The following is a 16,182-nucleotide window of genomic DNA, read 5'->3' on the forward strand; positions in this document are numbered from 1 at the left end:
CACACATAAAAATGGTGGCACACACATTTAATACCAGCACTCAGGAAGCAGAGACACACAGATTTCTGAGTTAGAGGCTATTCTGTTTTACAGAGCTAGTTTCCAGAAACTAGGCTTATACAAAGAAGCCCTGCCTCAAAAACTAAATAAAATTATTAAAAAATACAGTGTTTGGTAATTGTTGAAAATAAGAAAGGCAGAAGAAATTGAGATAAGCTATAAGATAGCCTAGGATGGGTGGGGTGGTGTTCTTAGTGGTACTGTATGACCAAGCCTAGGATGGGTGGGATGGTGTTCTTAGTGGTACTGTATGACCAAGCCTAGGATGGGTGGGATGGTGTTCTTAGTGGTACTGTATGACCAAGCCTAGGATGGGTGGGATGGTGTTCTTAATGACACTGTATAACTAAGCCTAGGATGGGTGGGATGGTCTTCTTAGTGGTACTGTATGATGAAGCCTAGGATGGGTGGGATGGTGTTCTTAATGACACTGTATAACTAAGCCTAGGATGGGTGGGATGGTGTTCTTAGTGGTACTGTATGACCAAGCCTAGGATGGGTGGGATGGTGTTCTTAGTGGTACTGTATGACCAAGCCTAGGATGGGTGGGATGGTGTTCTTAGTGGTACTGTATGACCAAGCCTAGGATGGGTGGGATGGTGTTCTTAATGACACTGTATAACTAAGCCTAGGATGGGTGGGATGGTCTTCTTAGTGGTACTGTATGACCAAGCCTAGGATGGGTGGGATGGAGTTCTTTTTTTTTATTGGATATTTTTTGTTTATATTTCAAATATCCCATTTCCTGGTTTCCCATCCATAAACCCCCTAACTCCCCTTCCCCTGGGATATTGTTCTTAGTAACACTGTATAACCAAACTCCAGCCATGAGATCTGAGACTTAATTAGAAGTGCTTTCAGATTGCTTGATCCAGAGCGTTTGGCTTGCATTAACTGAGTTGTAATGCAATAATTATATACTTCTTGCTGGTCACCATGCTCCACAGTACTGGATAAACAGTTGGTGTTGATCAATAGCTGAAACAAGGCATATGTTTTGATTTTTATCTCTGTTGATACTTATTAATCATGACCCGAGTCATCATACTCACAATCTAAAATGAGTCTGGGAGTTTCACAAAATGATACCATTATGGATATTATCAAAAGCTGAAACAACTTTACAAGCTTTACATGTGCAACCATATACATACATGTCTGCCATGGCATAAATATGGAGGTTTAGAGGACAAATTTACAGTAATTTTTTGCCTTTCACTTAGTTGAGGCAGGGTTTTCCTTGTTACTGATGCTGTCTAGTATACTGCAGGCTAAGTGTCCCATGAGCTTATGGCCAATTCTCTCTCTGACTTCCATCTTGCTACAGAAGTGCTGAGACACATGACACAGCACCTTTTTTTTTACATAGATTTTGGGGAATGAACTTAAGTCATCAGGTTTGTATGGCAAGTAGCACTTTTTCCACGAATCGATTACCTTAGCCCTGTCTTTGCTTCTTCAGAAATGTTCTTTCCTGTAGATAGCTTCTACGCTGTTGCTGGTTGTATGATTCTAAAGACGAGGATAGATGTTAGCCAAAGGATTAAGAATCAAATGAAAGACTAAGAAAGAGAACAAGGGAGTAAATTGACTTCATGAAGGAATTGACAGCTGTGGAGTTGTGGAATTGTAATAGAGAAGATCCTACTGACAGTGATGCATTAGTAACATAGTAAAGTGAATGAGTGATGTGGAGACTTAAGATGCGGAAATGCCTAAGTTCCATTATCAAGCCCTAATGATGAGAAATGCATGTAAGGATTACTGAGCAAATTACAGAAAAAGACTCAATCCTGTGCATACTTCTGGGTCTATAAAATGAGAGTGTTGAGGAATCTTGTAGAAAATTGCTGAGACTGAGGTTTGAAGTACTTTTGTTAATCTAAGTTTTAGCATCTACTCATGCAGAAGCCCTCCAGAATGAAATAAATAAAGGAAAAATTAAAAAAAAGAAAAGAACAAAACTGCCTGAGATGGGAGAGGAGTGAGATAGTGTAGATGAGAGAAATTAGTGCTGTCAAATGGACAGGGAGTAGACTCATTCCATCATTGTTGCACATGAGAGGTCGAAGTGATGAAGAGTCTGAATGTTGTAACTCAGGGGCGTCACCATATTTCTAGGAAGGATAAAGGGAAAAGCAAATGATCTCTCTGTCAAGGCCATCCATGGAGTAATCCTTTGAATTTTATCAATTGTTGGCTGCCTTAACCCACTTGGGGTTGATGGCACACACCAAAGACCTTCCATCAGCAGTTCCCACTTGTTGAGTAAGAGTAGAAAGTTATTTTCCATGGAAAAATGCGAGGAAACGGAGAACTATTCATCTCTATCCATCTCAGAATATTCAGAAAGCTGTAATTTAAGATTTGGTTCTAGCTTTCTAATAACTATACATATTTTCAATTTTAGGTGGGCTATACGTCTTCCTGTTCAATTCTTAGTGACAAATTCCAGTTTCCATCTTATCTTCGTGTAGTACCCAGTGATAAGATCCAGTCTGAGGCCATGGTGAATCTTATCAAACACTTTGGTTGGGTCTGGGTAGGTGCTATTGCAGCTGATGATGATTATGGAAAATATGGAGTAAAAACTTTTAAGGAAAAAATGGAGAGTGCAAACCTCTGCGTTGCTTTCTCTGAAACCATTCCAAAAGTCTACTCCAATGAGAAAATGCAAAAAGCTATTAATGCAGTAAAGAATTCCACTGCAAAAGTCATTGTGCTTTACACTTCTGACATTGACCTCAGCCCCTTTGTGTTGGAATTGATTCATCATAATGTAACTGACAGGACATGGATAGCCAGTGAAGCCTGGATTACCTCAGCTCTCATTGCAAAGCCTGAGTATTTTCCCTATTTTGGTGGAAGTATTGGATTTGCATTACCAAGAACTACTATACCTGGACTAAAAGAATTTCTTTATGATATACACCCTAGTAAGGATCCAAATGATGTCTTGACCATTGAATTCTGGCAAACTGCTTTTAACTGTACCTGGCCCAACAGCAGTGTGCCTTACAATGTGGACCATAGAGTGAATATGACTGGAAAAGAAGACAGATTATATGACATGTCTGATCAGCTCTGCACTGGAGAGGAGAAGCTGGAGGATCTGAAAAATACTTATCTGGATATGACTCAGCTAAGAATCACAAACAATGTTAAACAAGCTGTGTATGCTATAGCTCATGCTCTGGATCTCCTCAGCAGATGTCAAGAAGGATATGGACCATTTGGTACAAATAATGCATGTGCATATATACCCACCTTTGACTTCTGGCAGGTAAGTTGTTTTACTTCATGATATAGCATGGCATTCATATGTATTATACAAATAGCCATTAAAGCCATTTCCTTTGTATTTGATAGACACAATTTCCTTGCATGACCACTTAAAATAAATTGCCTGTTTTTCATGAATGTGTGTTTTAAGCCCTCATTTATTAACAGAATTATTAGGTTTGCTATAAATAGAATATATATCCCTCCCAAAAGCAGTCCCTTTACTAGATAAGCTGATTTTTAAAAACATAAATAAAAGCTAAAGGTAAACATCTAGGACTAAATAAGTGGAAAAAAGACTCCAGTTTCTTCTATTTTGCCTGTTCCTATCCACAAAATTGTACATCACTTTGTAGTCTAGCATGATTACTTGGGTTCAACATGCCATGCCCATATTTTAAACCACAAGAAGTAAAAAGACATGAAGACCATTTTTGGAAATTATATATAATTCTTCTTGCATTCACATAGCCATATTTCAGTCATGTGGTTTTATGTAGCTTGAAGGGGAGTAGAAGACGGAATCTTTATGCAGTGTGTAGGTAAGAATGTGTGTCTTCCTGGGGTGAAGATTCTGTGACATTCCTTGGGAGACTTCTGTGCCTCCTATTCTCGGTCTGATGTTAAGCAATTCGTTTTGGTTTAGAGCAGCCTGGGTGGTCTTACAGTCTGGTCTTGCCAACAATGTCTCACCCAAGATTCTCCCCCTTACCTGGAAAAATGAGCTTGGGAATCCTGCTCTGGTCCTGGCCACTCTATAGGAGGTCCACTTGGTATCTCTGACTTGTTACTTCTTCCTTGCCTGACCATCATCATTTTGTCTTTATATAACTCTATTAATCCAACAGAGGTCACGGTGACTGGGAACTTTGAATTTCCCTTTACTTTGACTCTCAATGGCTTACCTCCTGCTTTAAATCTCACTATTCAGTACTTTGAGGTTTTTTTTTTCCTTTTTTTTTCTTGAATTTGATAATTTTGATCAGGATTGGTCAGCGATTTTTACAGTGTTTTTAATTTGGCTTTGTTTATTTTTTATTATTTGGTTGAGTTTATGCATTTCTAGCACAAATAACACAAAATTAATACTGTATCTTTTCAAATTCTGCCTCTCAGAAGGCATATGACGTGCTGGAGCCATAGCTCAGTTGACAGAGTACTTTTCTAGCACACACAAAGCCCTGGCTTTGAACCCATAGACCACACAAAAATATGGGCATGTGGTTCATCCCTATTATTTTAGCACTCAGGAGTAGGGGGCAGGAGCACCAGAAGTTTAACGTCATCCTCAGGTACATAGTGACTAGCATGGGCTACATAAAATGCTATCTTAAAAAAAAGGGAAGGCACATTATATAAATATCTCTCATCTGGTAATACTAACTTCAACAACTTAATTATAGTAGTATGACAATATTTTTTGTATGAAGTTGCTGTTTTGATTGGGAAATAATAATTACCTTGTTGGTAATATTTGAGGCCCTGTATTTGTTTGTTTTTTTTTTTTCCAGAGCTGGGGACAGAACCCAGGGCCTTGCGCTTGCTAGGCAAGCACTCTACCACTGAGCTAAATCCCCAACCCCTTGTTTTTTTTCTTATAGACTAATTCCTTTATTTTAATTGGATATTTTTTATTTACATTTCAAATATTATCTAGTTTCCTGTCTGTAAACCTCCTATTCTATCCTGCCTCCCCCTTCTCTATGAGGGTGTTCCCACTTCCCAACCACCCACCGCTTCCTGAATCTCTGCCCTGACATTCCCCTACACTGAGGGTTCCAGCCTTGACAGGACCAAGGGCTTCTCCTCCCATTGGTGCACAACAAGGAGGCCATCCTCTGCTACATATGGAGCCGGAACCATGGATCTGTCATGTGTACACTTTGAGTAGTGGTTTAGTCCCTGGGAGTTCTGGTTGGTTGGTATTGTTTTTCTTATGGGGTTGCAAGCTCCTTCAGCTCCTTCAACCATTTCTCTAACTCCTCCAATGGGGACCGCATTCTCAGTTCAATGGCTGGCTGCTAGAATTCGCTTCTGTATTTGTCATGCTCTGGCAGAGCCTCTCAGGAAATAGCTATATCAGGCTCCTGTCAGCATGCACTTCTTGGCATCTGCAATATTGTCTGGGTTTGGTGGTGGATACCAAGGTGACTCAGGCTCTGAATGGCCATTCCTATAGTCTCTGCTCCAAACTTTGTCTCCATATCTCCTCCCATGAATATTTTTGTTCCCTCTTTTAAGAAGGACTGAAGCATCTGCCCTTTGGTCGTCCTTTTTCTTGAGCTTCATGGGGTCTGAGGCTTGTATCTTGGGTAATTTAATCTTTTGGGCTAATATCCACTTATAAGTGAGTACATACCATGTGTGTTTTTGTGATTGTTTTACCACACTTATGATGATATTTCCTAGTTCTATCTACTTGCCTATGAATTTCATGATGTCATTGTAGACATCTGTCTACTTTTTAATCTCTTACTCAATTACAATTTTCACACCTGCCTTAAATATTGATTTTAACTTACAGCATACTTCTTAGTAGCTTTTTTGTTTTTAGTTTGATAACCAAAGATGATGGGTCACTGGGCTGTAATCATTGTCATATAATATTTCTAGATCTTTCCTGGGTTTATTATATTGCTATTACAACAGTGGACATTGTCCTTGCTAGTGGTACTGAGAACAAAGTCTTCATCAATAGCCCTGTTAATGAGAGGATTCTGAAACAAAATTAGAAGACACTCACACAACACAAACAAAACATGGAAACTATGAGATGGGTCTGTGGAGAGAGGTATAGAAGGCTGACTTCCTGGCTCAAAGTAGATAATTTTTAAATTTTAACTTTTTAATTAATATATTATTTGCACAAAGCTGTACAATGCCCTCCTTATCCCCCTCTGAGGGATGTATAAACTGCTTATGGTTGCTAGGGAAAAGAGGCTGATTCTTCAGTAATCCATCAGTGTAATGTGTACATGCTTCTGTAAACAAAGTCTTACTTATCTTATAAACAGCCCTAATAATACTCATTGGATCTGTCTCTCTCTCTCTCCCCCCTCTCTTTTTTTCACACACACAAACACACACACACACACACACACACACACACACACACACACACACACACGACATCAAAATAGAAAATTGGTAGAAAATTGGGAAGAGGAACAAGAGAAGATAACCAGGTAAATATGATTGGACGTGCACAAAATGTCAAAGTGAAACACATTAGTAACTCTATCTCTTTGACTTAAATAAGATAACATGTGGTCTTACAATAACTTAAATTAACAGAAAAAAAGTAATTAGCTGGGTATTGGTAACACGCACCACTCAGGCAGAGACAAGTGAATCTCTGAGCTCAAGCCTAGACTAGTTCAGAAAGGTGAGGGATGCACAAAGAAACCTTGCTAAAAATGAACAAACAAACAAAAGCAAATGAAAGACAGATAGATAGGAAGACAGACAGACAGGAAGAAAGAAAGAAAGGGGAATAGCTCATGGCACATGTGTGCAAATAGTCACAAAATTAAACACAGCACATGCATCCATACTTAAAAGGACAATGAACTGAATATTTTTTCTTTTTCCTTCCTTCCTTCCTTCCTTCCTTCCTTCCTTCCTTCCTTCCTTCCTTCCTTCCTTTCTTTTTTCCATTTTTTAAATTGGATATTTCTTATTTGCATTTCAAATGTTATTACCTTTCCCGGTTTCCTGTTCATGAGCTCCCTAACCCCTCCTCCTCCCCTTCTATAAGGTGTTCCCCTCCCCATCCACCCCTCCTTATTGCTCCCCCCTGAAAATCCCCCTACACTGGGGGTCTAACAATGGCAGGACCAAGGGATTCTCCTTCCATATGTGCCCAGCAGGGCCATCCTTTGCCACATATGTAGTTAGAGCCATGGGTCAGTCCATGTATAGAGTTTGGGTAGTGGATTAGTCCCTGAATGCTCTGGTTGGTTGGCATTGTTGTTCTTATGGGGTTGTGAGCCCCTTCAGTTCTTTCAGTCCCTTCTGCAATTCCTCCAACTGGGGTTTGGTTGCCAGTTCAGTGGTTTGCTGCTAGCATTCACCTCTGTATTTGACATGTTATGGATGTGTCTCTCAGGAGAGATCTATATCTGGTTCCTGTCAGCATGCACTTCTTAGCTTCATCCATCTTATCTAGTTTTGGTGGTTGTATATATATGGGCCAAGTGTGGGACACGATCTGAGTGGCCTTCCCTTCACTCTCTGTTCTAAACTTCCCCTCCCTATAACCTTCTAGGGATATTTTTGTTCCCCTGTTTAAGAAGGAGTGAAGCATCAACACATTGGTCACCCTTCTTGAATTTCAATTTCATGCATTGCATCTTGGGTAATTCCAGCTTTTGGGCTAATATCTACTTATCAGTGAATGCATGCCATGTATGTTTTTCTCTGATTGGGTTACCTCACTCAGGATATTTTCAAGTTCAATCCATATGCCTATGAATTTCATTCAGTCATTGTTTTTGATAGCTGAGTAGTAGTATTCTATTCTGTAGATGTACCACATTTTCTGTATCCATTCCTCTGTTGAGGGCATCTGGGTTCTTTTCAGCTTCTGACTACTATAAATAAGGATACTATGAACATAGGGGAACATGTGTCTTTGTTGTATGTTGGAGCAACTTTTGGGTATATGCCCAGGAGAGGTATAGTTGAGTCCTAAGGTAGTGTAATGTACAATTTTCTGAGGAACCTCCAGACTGATTTACAAAGAGGTTGTACCATTTTGCAATCTCACTAACAAATGAGGAGTGTTCCTCTTCCCCACATCCTCTCCAGCATCTGCTGTTGCCTGAGTTTTGAGCTTAGCCTTTCTGACTGGTGTGAAGTGGAATCTCAGTGTTGTATTGATTTGCATTTCCCTCATGACTAAGGATGTTGAATATTTCTTTTCTTTCTTTTTTTTTTGGTGTTGTTTTTTTTGTTTTTGTTTTTTTTTTAATCTTTATTAACTTGAGTATTTCCTATTTATATTTCGATTGTTATTCCCCTGTTATCTTTGTTGTTAAGTGTGGAATTATATTTGTGTGTCATTCTTCATTTGGTTTTGTTGCAAGGACATTACTTTCTTGCTTTTTCCAGTGTATAGTTTACCCTGTGTTTTAGTTTTCCATCTATTAACCTTCTCTTGAGTGTATTTGTTTCTTTTTCTTCTAGAGCTATTCGGTATGCTGTTAAGCTGCTAATGCATGCTCTCTTCTGTTTCTTTTGAGAGGCACTATTAGTTTTCTTCTTTGTACTGCTTTCATTGTTTCCCATAACTTTGAGTATGGTGTGCCATCATTTTCATTAAATTCTAAAATATCTTTAATTTCTGTATTCATTTCTTTCCTGACCAAGTTTTCCTTGAGTAGACCATTGTTCAACTTCCGTGTGTATGCAGGCTTTCTGTTGTTTTTATTGTTAATGAAGACCAGCCTTAGTCCATGGTGATCTGACAGGACACATGGGTTTATTTGTATCTTCTTTTATCTTTTGAGGCCTGTTTTTTTTTTGCCAATTATGTGGTCAATTTTGGAGAAGGTACCATGAGGTACTGAGAAGAAGGTATATCCTTTATTTTTTAGAATGAAATAAAATATCTGTTAAGTCCATTTGTTTTATAAATTCTGCTAATTTCTCTATGTCTCTGTTTAATTTCTGTTTCCATCATCTGACCATTGATGAGTGGACTGTTGAAATCTGCTAGTATTATTTTTGTCAGGCTGCAATTTGAACTTTAGTAAGGTTTCTTTCATGAATGTAGTTACCCTTGCATTTGAAGCATAGATATTTAGGATTTAGAGTTCATCTTGTTGGATTCTTCCTTTGATGAGTATGATTCTTCCTTATCTTTTTTGATATGTTTTGGTTGAAAGTCAATTTTCTTCGATATTAGAATGGCTACTCCAGCTTGTTTCTTTGGACCATTTGCTTGGAAAGTTGTTTTCCAGTCATTTACTCTGAGGTAGTGTCTGTCTTGTCTCTGAGGTATGTTTCCTGTATGCAGCAAAATGCTGGGTCCTCTTTACGTTTCCAGTCTGTTAGTCTTTGTCTTTTTATTGGGGTATTGAGTCCATTGATATTAAGAGATATTAAGGCACATGATTGCAGCTTCCTGTTATCTTTGTTGTTAAGTGTGGAATTATATTTGTGTGTCATTCTTCATTTGGTTTTGTTGCAAGGACATTACTTTCTTGCTTTTTCCAGTGTATAGTTTACCCTGTGTTTTAGTTTTCCATCTATTATCCTTTGTAGGGCTGGATTTGTAGAAAGATACTGTGTAAATTTGGTTTTGTCATGGAATATCTTGGTTTCTACATCTATGTTAATTGAGGGTTGTACTGGATATAGTAGCTTGGGCTGGCATTTTTGTTCTCTTAAGGTCTGTATGTCATCTGCCCAGGATCTTCTGACTTTCATAGTTTCTGGTGCGAAGTCTGGTATAATTCTGATAGTTCTGCCTTTATATGTTACTTGACCTTTTCCCCTTACTCTTGTGTTCTTTCTTTGTTTTGTGCATTTGGTGTTTTGACTATTATATGACAGGAGGAATTTCTCTTCTGGTCCAATCTATTTGGAGTTCTGTAGACTTCTTGTATGTTTATGTGCATCTCTTTCTTTAGGTTAGGGAAATTTTGTTGAAGATATTTACTGGCCCTTTAAGTTGGGAATCGTCACTCTCTTCTAAACCTATTATAGTTATGTTTGATCTTCTCATTGTATCTTGGACTTCCTGGATGTTTTGGGTTAGGAGCTTTTTGTGTTTTGCATTTTCTTTTATGGTGTTGTCAATTTGTTCTATGGTATCTTCTGCCCCTGAGGTTCTCTCTTCTATCTCTTGTATTCTGTTGGTATTTCTTGTGTGTATGCCTACTGATCTCTTTTCTAGTTGTTTTTATCTCAAGTGTTTTCCCCCCTTTGTGTGTGTGTGTGTGTGTGTGTGTGTGTGTGTGTGTGTTATCATTTCTGTCTCCATTTTTAGATTTTGGGTGATTTTGTTCAATTCCTTCCCCTGTTTAGTCATGTTTTCCTGTTAGTTTTTAAGGGACTTTTTTGTTCCCTCTGTAAGCACTTCTACTTTTTTACCTGGGTTGTCCTGCAGTTCTTTAAGGAGTTATTTAATGTCCTTCTTAGAGTCCTCTATCATCATAATAAGATGAGATTTTTAAAACCAAATCTTGCTTTTCTGGTGTTTTGGGATATTCAGTATGTGTTTTGGTGTGAGAACTTGGCTTTGATGATGCCAATTAGTCATATTTTTCTGTTGCTTATATTTCTGTGCTTGCCTTTTGCCACCTGATTATCTATGGTGTTGGCTGGTCTTGCTGTCTCTGGCAGTGCCTTGTCCCTCCTGTAAGCCTGTGTGTCAGCATTATTGGAGACTGGCTTCCTTCCAGTGGGATATGTGTACAGAGAACTGTGTCACAGTGTCAGCTCTGAGTGCAGGTGGAAACCAGTCGCATCCTTTCCGTGACTGCTCCTAGGTTCCTATGTCCAGAGTGCTCCAGGCAGTTTCCGCTTGGGACAGGATGTGAGTAGAAGTGGTTGTCTCCCATGAGCTCTCAGTTTTGTCTGCACTTCTGAGAGTCCAGCTCTCTCCCCCAAGGGATCTGGGTACAGTGAGCTGTGTGACTGCATCAGCTCAGGAAGCAGGTGGTCCTATTATTTTTGTTGTTAGAGGTGTTTTTGTTATGTTTTTGTGGCTATCTTCTTATGACGTTTTTGAATGGAGATTACTTTATTGCTTTTTGTAGAGTGTAGTTTCCTTCCTTGTCTTGGAGTTTTCCTGGATATAGTAGACTGGGCTGGCATTTTTGTTCTCTTATAGTCTATATGACATGTGCCTAGGATCTTCTAGCTTTCTTTTTTTTTTCTTGGATATTTTTTATTTACATTTCAAATGTTATTTCCTTTCCTGGTTTCCCCGGCCATAAACCCCCTATCCTATCCCCTTCCTCTTCTTCTATTGGGGTATTCCCCGTTCCCAAACCCCCTCCCCCTTCCATAGTCTCTATTGAGAAGTCTGGTCTAATTCTGATAAGTTTGCCTTTATATGTTACTTGATCCTTTCCCCTTACTTCTTTTAGTATTATTTTTTTTTGTTTTGTGCAATTAGTATTTTGACTATTATGTGATAGGAGGAATTTCTTTTTTGGTTCCCTCTATTTGGAATTCTGTAGACTTCTTGTATATTTATGGGATCTCTTTCTTTAGGTTAGGGATGATCATTTTGTTAGAGATATTTCCTGGCCCTTTAAGGTCAGAATCTTTACTCTCTTCTATACTTATTTTACTTAGGTTTGATTTTCTCATTGTGCAGGTGTTTTGCTTGAGGGTCTTTTTCTGATTTGCATTTCCTTTGACAATTGTGTCAATGTTTTCCATGGTATCTTCTGCCCCAGAGATTGTCTCTTCAATCTCTTGTATTCTGTTGATGATGCTTTCATCTGTGACTCCTGATTCCTTTTTTAGGTTTTCTATCTCTTGGGTTGTCTCTCTTTGTGATTTCTTTATTGTTTTCTATTTCCTTTTTTTTTGATCTTGGATTGTTTTATTCAATTCCTTCACCTGTTTGGTTGTGTTTTCCTGTACTTCTTTAAGGGATTTTTGTGTTTCCCCTTTAAGGGCTTCTACTTATTTCCTCTGTTGTCCTGTATTTCTTTAAGTGAATTATTTATAAGGACATAAATGTCCTCTAACATTATCTTGAGATGTTATTTCAAATCAGAATCTTTCTTTTCCAGTGTGGTTGGGTGTTCAGGACTTGCTGTGGTAGGAAAACTAGGTTCTGATGATGCCAAGTGGCCTTTGTTTCTGTTGCTTAAGTTCTTGCACTTGCCTCTTGCCATCTGTTTATCTTTGGTGTTAGCTGGTCTTGCTTTCTTTGAGAGTGGCTTGACCCTCCTGTAAGCCTGTGTGTCAGCACTCCTGTGAGACCAGCTCTCCTGGTGGGTCTGGGTACAGAGAGCTCTGGCACAGGGTCAGCTCTGGCACAGTAAAAAATCCAGAAGGATCGTGACTCATACTTCTCATTTCCTATCTCTATGCACTTCCTAGCAATGCTGTGGCTCCTGCTTCCTAATCTGTCAGTGTCAGCTACCGTGCTCTACACACCTGACTCCTTCATCCTTCCCTCACTCAGGACCTGTGATAGGGCAAGTTGAGCCTTTTTCATATGTCATTGTTCCCTAATCTTAGCCCCCTACGGTGGTTCCATTTTGAACAACAGGTTTTCTCCTGAGATAGTAGTTAGATAGTGTGAGCTTCTGAGACAGAGAGACAAAGGGGACTTCCTTTCCACCACTGACCCACCTGATGTAAGAATGAGCTTTTTTATTTTGTTCACAATATTTTTTAATTGTTTCACATGAATTTCACATCTTGTACTCCACTGGTGTTGCAGAAACCAAAGGCCTTGCACCAGACCAATGACTCATTGCAACGAACATTTCCAACTAGAGCTATTTGGACAAAAGGGTATATGTACTGAGTGACACACCACAGCTTCCTCCCTGAGGGATCAACTTTTGAAGTTCCTCAGGTTAGGGTTACATGCCTCTCAGCCTACCTTGCTTTGGAGGGGGCCTCTTCCCTCCATCCATGGTGACTTCATGGTCATAGCTGTGATTGATTTACTGTTTGTTTTTTTTTTTTTTTTTTTGTTGTTGTTTTTTGTTTTTTGTGCCTTACTGATCTCTATTCCTTACACTTTTCACATATGGTTTCCTTTCCTCTATAAATTCCCAAATCTCTTCTTTTCCTGTTGTTTTTCGTCTGAAGTCTCCTTTTTCCCTGTAGCATGCTGTTTCTACTACCCCTCCTTAAGCTCTGGGCAGACCTGTGCTATCAGCCATGGCTCAGGAGTCACCTCGGATCTGTGGATGAAACACACACACGCACACACACACACACACACACACACACACACACACACACACACAGAGCTTATTTTTAATATGCTTTCTAGATCAAATGTTCGGGCACTTCTACGTCTCCCACAGCTAACATGCCCTTACCTTCATCCCCAGCTCAACACCTCCAATTCTGTTCCCAGCTTAGTTGTTCAGTTAAGTTTAGTCCTAGATCAACATCTCTAAATCTGCCCTCTACTTAGTTGCCCAGTTACATTCCCCTTGCTCAGCACCCTAAATCTGCCCTCAGCTTAGTTGCCTTTCTAATTTTCTGCCTGTTGGGGAAGGGGGCCAATGGTCACTCTACCTGAGATCTCACATGGCTGGTGGCTCTTTCCCCCTTCAAAGCATTGTGAATTTTTCTTTCCTTCTGTCTTTTAGCCTGCCTATGGGATTTTGGAAATCCAACCTCTTCTGCTAGCCACAGGCAGCTAGAATCGTTATTGATCAATTGATCAAGAACCAATTAGGATTCACATGCAGATTCCAGTTGAAAGCATCAGAACTATGCCCACATTTTCCCTATTCTGACAGGACCTTCTACCACCTTGCAAGAAACTTCAGAGTGAAAATTTTATAATGCAGTGTACATTTACATTTAAAGTCATCACTATATTGTCAACCATGTTTCAAGTGTCTTTTACACATGTGGATAGAGGTTGTCATAGTACATAAAAAAAGAGACCAAGAACAATCACTGTAATTTCATCAATTAAATATGTATTTGAGATGATTTTCTATATAAAATTATTTGTAGAGCATTGAATTTTTACCAAATGGTTTCTTCTATTGTTTTTTAACTTTGTGTTGCTTTCTAGCTAATGTACTATATGAAGGAAATTAAATTTAAATCACATGAGGAAAAGTGGGTAGTTCTGGATGATAATGGAGATTTGAAGTTTGGACACTATGATATCCTAAACTGGCAATTAGATGATAGTGGAGAAATTTCCTTTGTGACAGTTGGGAGATTTAACTTCAAAACTGACATGTTTGAGCTCATTATTCCAACAAATTCTACAATATTTTGGAACACTGAATCATCAAGGGTGAGTTGACCTGATATATTATTTTCTTTATATTTATAGAAGTTTACATATTTTTAAAGGTAACAATGAGATGTTAAAATCTAAGAAATTATTTTAAATACAAATCAGTTTTCCTGACTAAAACATATTTAAAAATATAACGTGACTTATATTTTTAACTTCTGGAATATTTTCTTGGATTTTAGTATTAACCATTAGTTTCAATGTGTTCCTTCTCAATAACTCTGACCATAGTTATTTTTGACCTTTTTTGTTTCACTTCATTTTTCTATTTATGTAGTGGTGAGGAGTGTACATGACTGTGTATGATATGAGCTTTATGAGTTCAGACCAGGTCAGATTCCATCACTGGGAGAGGGATATAGGTGCCAGGTCCACTACTAACAAAAATACTATTTGCAATTGCTGGCAAAAACAATATCAATTTTCTTCAATTGAATGTTACTGGATATATCAACCACACTTTAGGGCAGGTCCCATCCCAAAAAGAGTTGACTAATACAAAACGAATTCCATTTGTGTGTGTGCGTGTGTGCGTGCGTGCGTGCGTGTGTGTGTGTGTGTGTGTGTGTGTGTTTGAGCAGTTGTTTTTCTTTTGGAATTTATTTTGTCTTACTATATTTTGTTTGCTTTTGTTTTTTCCTTTCTTAAGAAAGGGAGAGAAAGAACATGAGCATACATGGGTAGGGAGAAGGGAAAGATCTAGGAAGAGATGAGAGAGAGAGAGAGAGAGAGAGAGAGAGAGAGAGAGAGAGAGAGAGAGAGAGAAAGTCGATCAAAATCTACTATATGAAAATTTTAAGTAAAAAAGAAATACTTTCCCATCCCTAGAATATGATATAAATTTATTTGTGAATATCTCCTTTATTTACTATTTCAAAGTATACATCTTTGTAAAATATATGTTATAAAAGGAGGGTTATGTTTAACATAATTTTTTTCTTTTTAAAAATTATTTATTTAACTGCTTCCCTAGGTCCCCCTCATGTAGTCCCTCCCAATCCCCCTTCTCTTTCTCCTCTGAGAGGATTCCTCTCCTCATCTTCCCCAACCCAGGAGCATCAAGTCTCTGTAGTGTCAGGTATGTCCTCTCCTACTGAGGCCAGACAAGGTAACCCTGTTGGGGAACAGATCCCACAGACAGGCTGCTGCTTTAGGGACAGCCCCTGCTCCAGTTGTTGAAATCATATGGAGACTTAGCTGTACATTTGCTATATATGTGTCAGGGGCCTTGCTCCCCTCTGTGTGCTCATAAAATTTTTTATCTGATATTTTATTTACATGTCAAATGTTATCTGCTTTCCCGGTTTCTCCTCCAGAATCCCCCATCCCATCTTGCCTCCCCCTGCTTCTGTGAGAGTGGTCTTCCACCCACTCACCCACTCCCACCTCCCCACCCTGGCATTCCCCTACACTGAAGTATTGAACCTTCCCAGGACCAAGGCCCTATCCTCCTATTGATGTCCAACAAGGCCATCCTCTGCTACATATGAGCTTGGAGCCATAGGTCCATCTTTGTTTGACACAAAAATTTATAAATTGACTCAGAAAGAAAATATTTTTGGACTATTCCTCTTATGAAATTCTGTTATATCTTTTAAATTTTCTCCCTGGAACTGACTTACTTTATTTTAACCATTTATGAAACATCTTTAATTTTAACATTATGTTGGGATGATTATGCTGAGAGGAAATATGTTTCAGATTTTAGGAAAATTTGGAGTTTTAAATTCTTTTTAACAGGAATGGACTAAGCAAACTGTCCCATCTGCAGCATTCCATGTGGCATCAGTTCACTCCTGATCACCAAGATCTGGTGATCTTGACAAAGAACTGTCACTGCAATTAGTTTGGCAATTCCAGAGTCA

General features: G+C 38.8%; 1 protein-coding gene across 1 annotated transcript in view; it reads left to right on the forward strand.

Annotated features, from left to right (window-relative positions):
- The window catches only part of Vom2r44 (vomeronasal 2 receptor 44), a gene marked incomplete at its 3' end in the record, with an annotated part of 48,406 nt that overhangs the window by 15,339 nt on the left and 16,885 nt on the right, over positions 1-16,182 (forward strand). The window contains 2 exon segments of the mRNA NM_001415021.1: positions 2,471-3,343; positions 14,084-14,314. Coding sequence (NP_001401950.1) covers positions 2,471-3,343; positions 14,084-14,314 — 1,104 coding nt within the window.

This window comes from Rattus norvegicus, chromosome 2, assembly GCF_021556685.1.
Source record: "Rattus norvegicus strain SHRSP/BbbUtx chromosome 2, alternate assembly SHRSP_T2T, whole genome shotgun sequence".
Taxonomy (NCBI): Eukaryota; Metazoa; Chordata; class Mammalia; order Rodentia; family Muridae; genus Rattus; species Rattus norvegicus.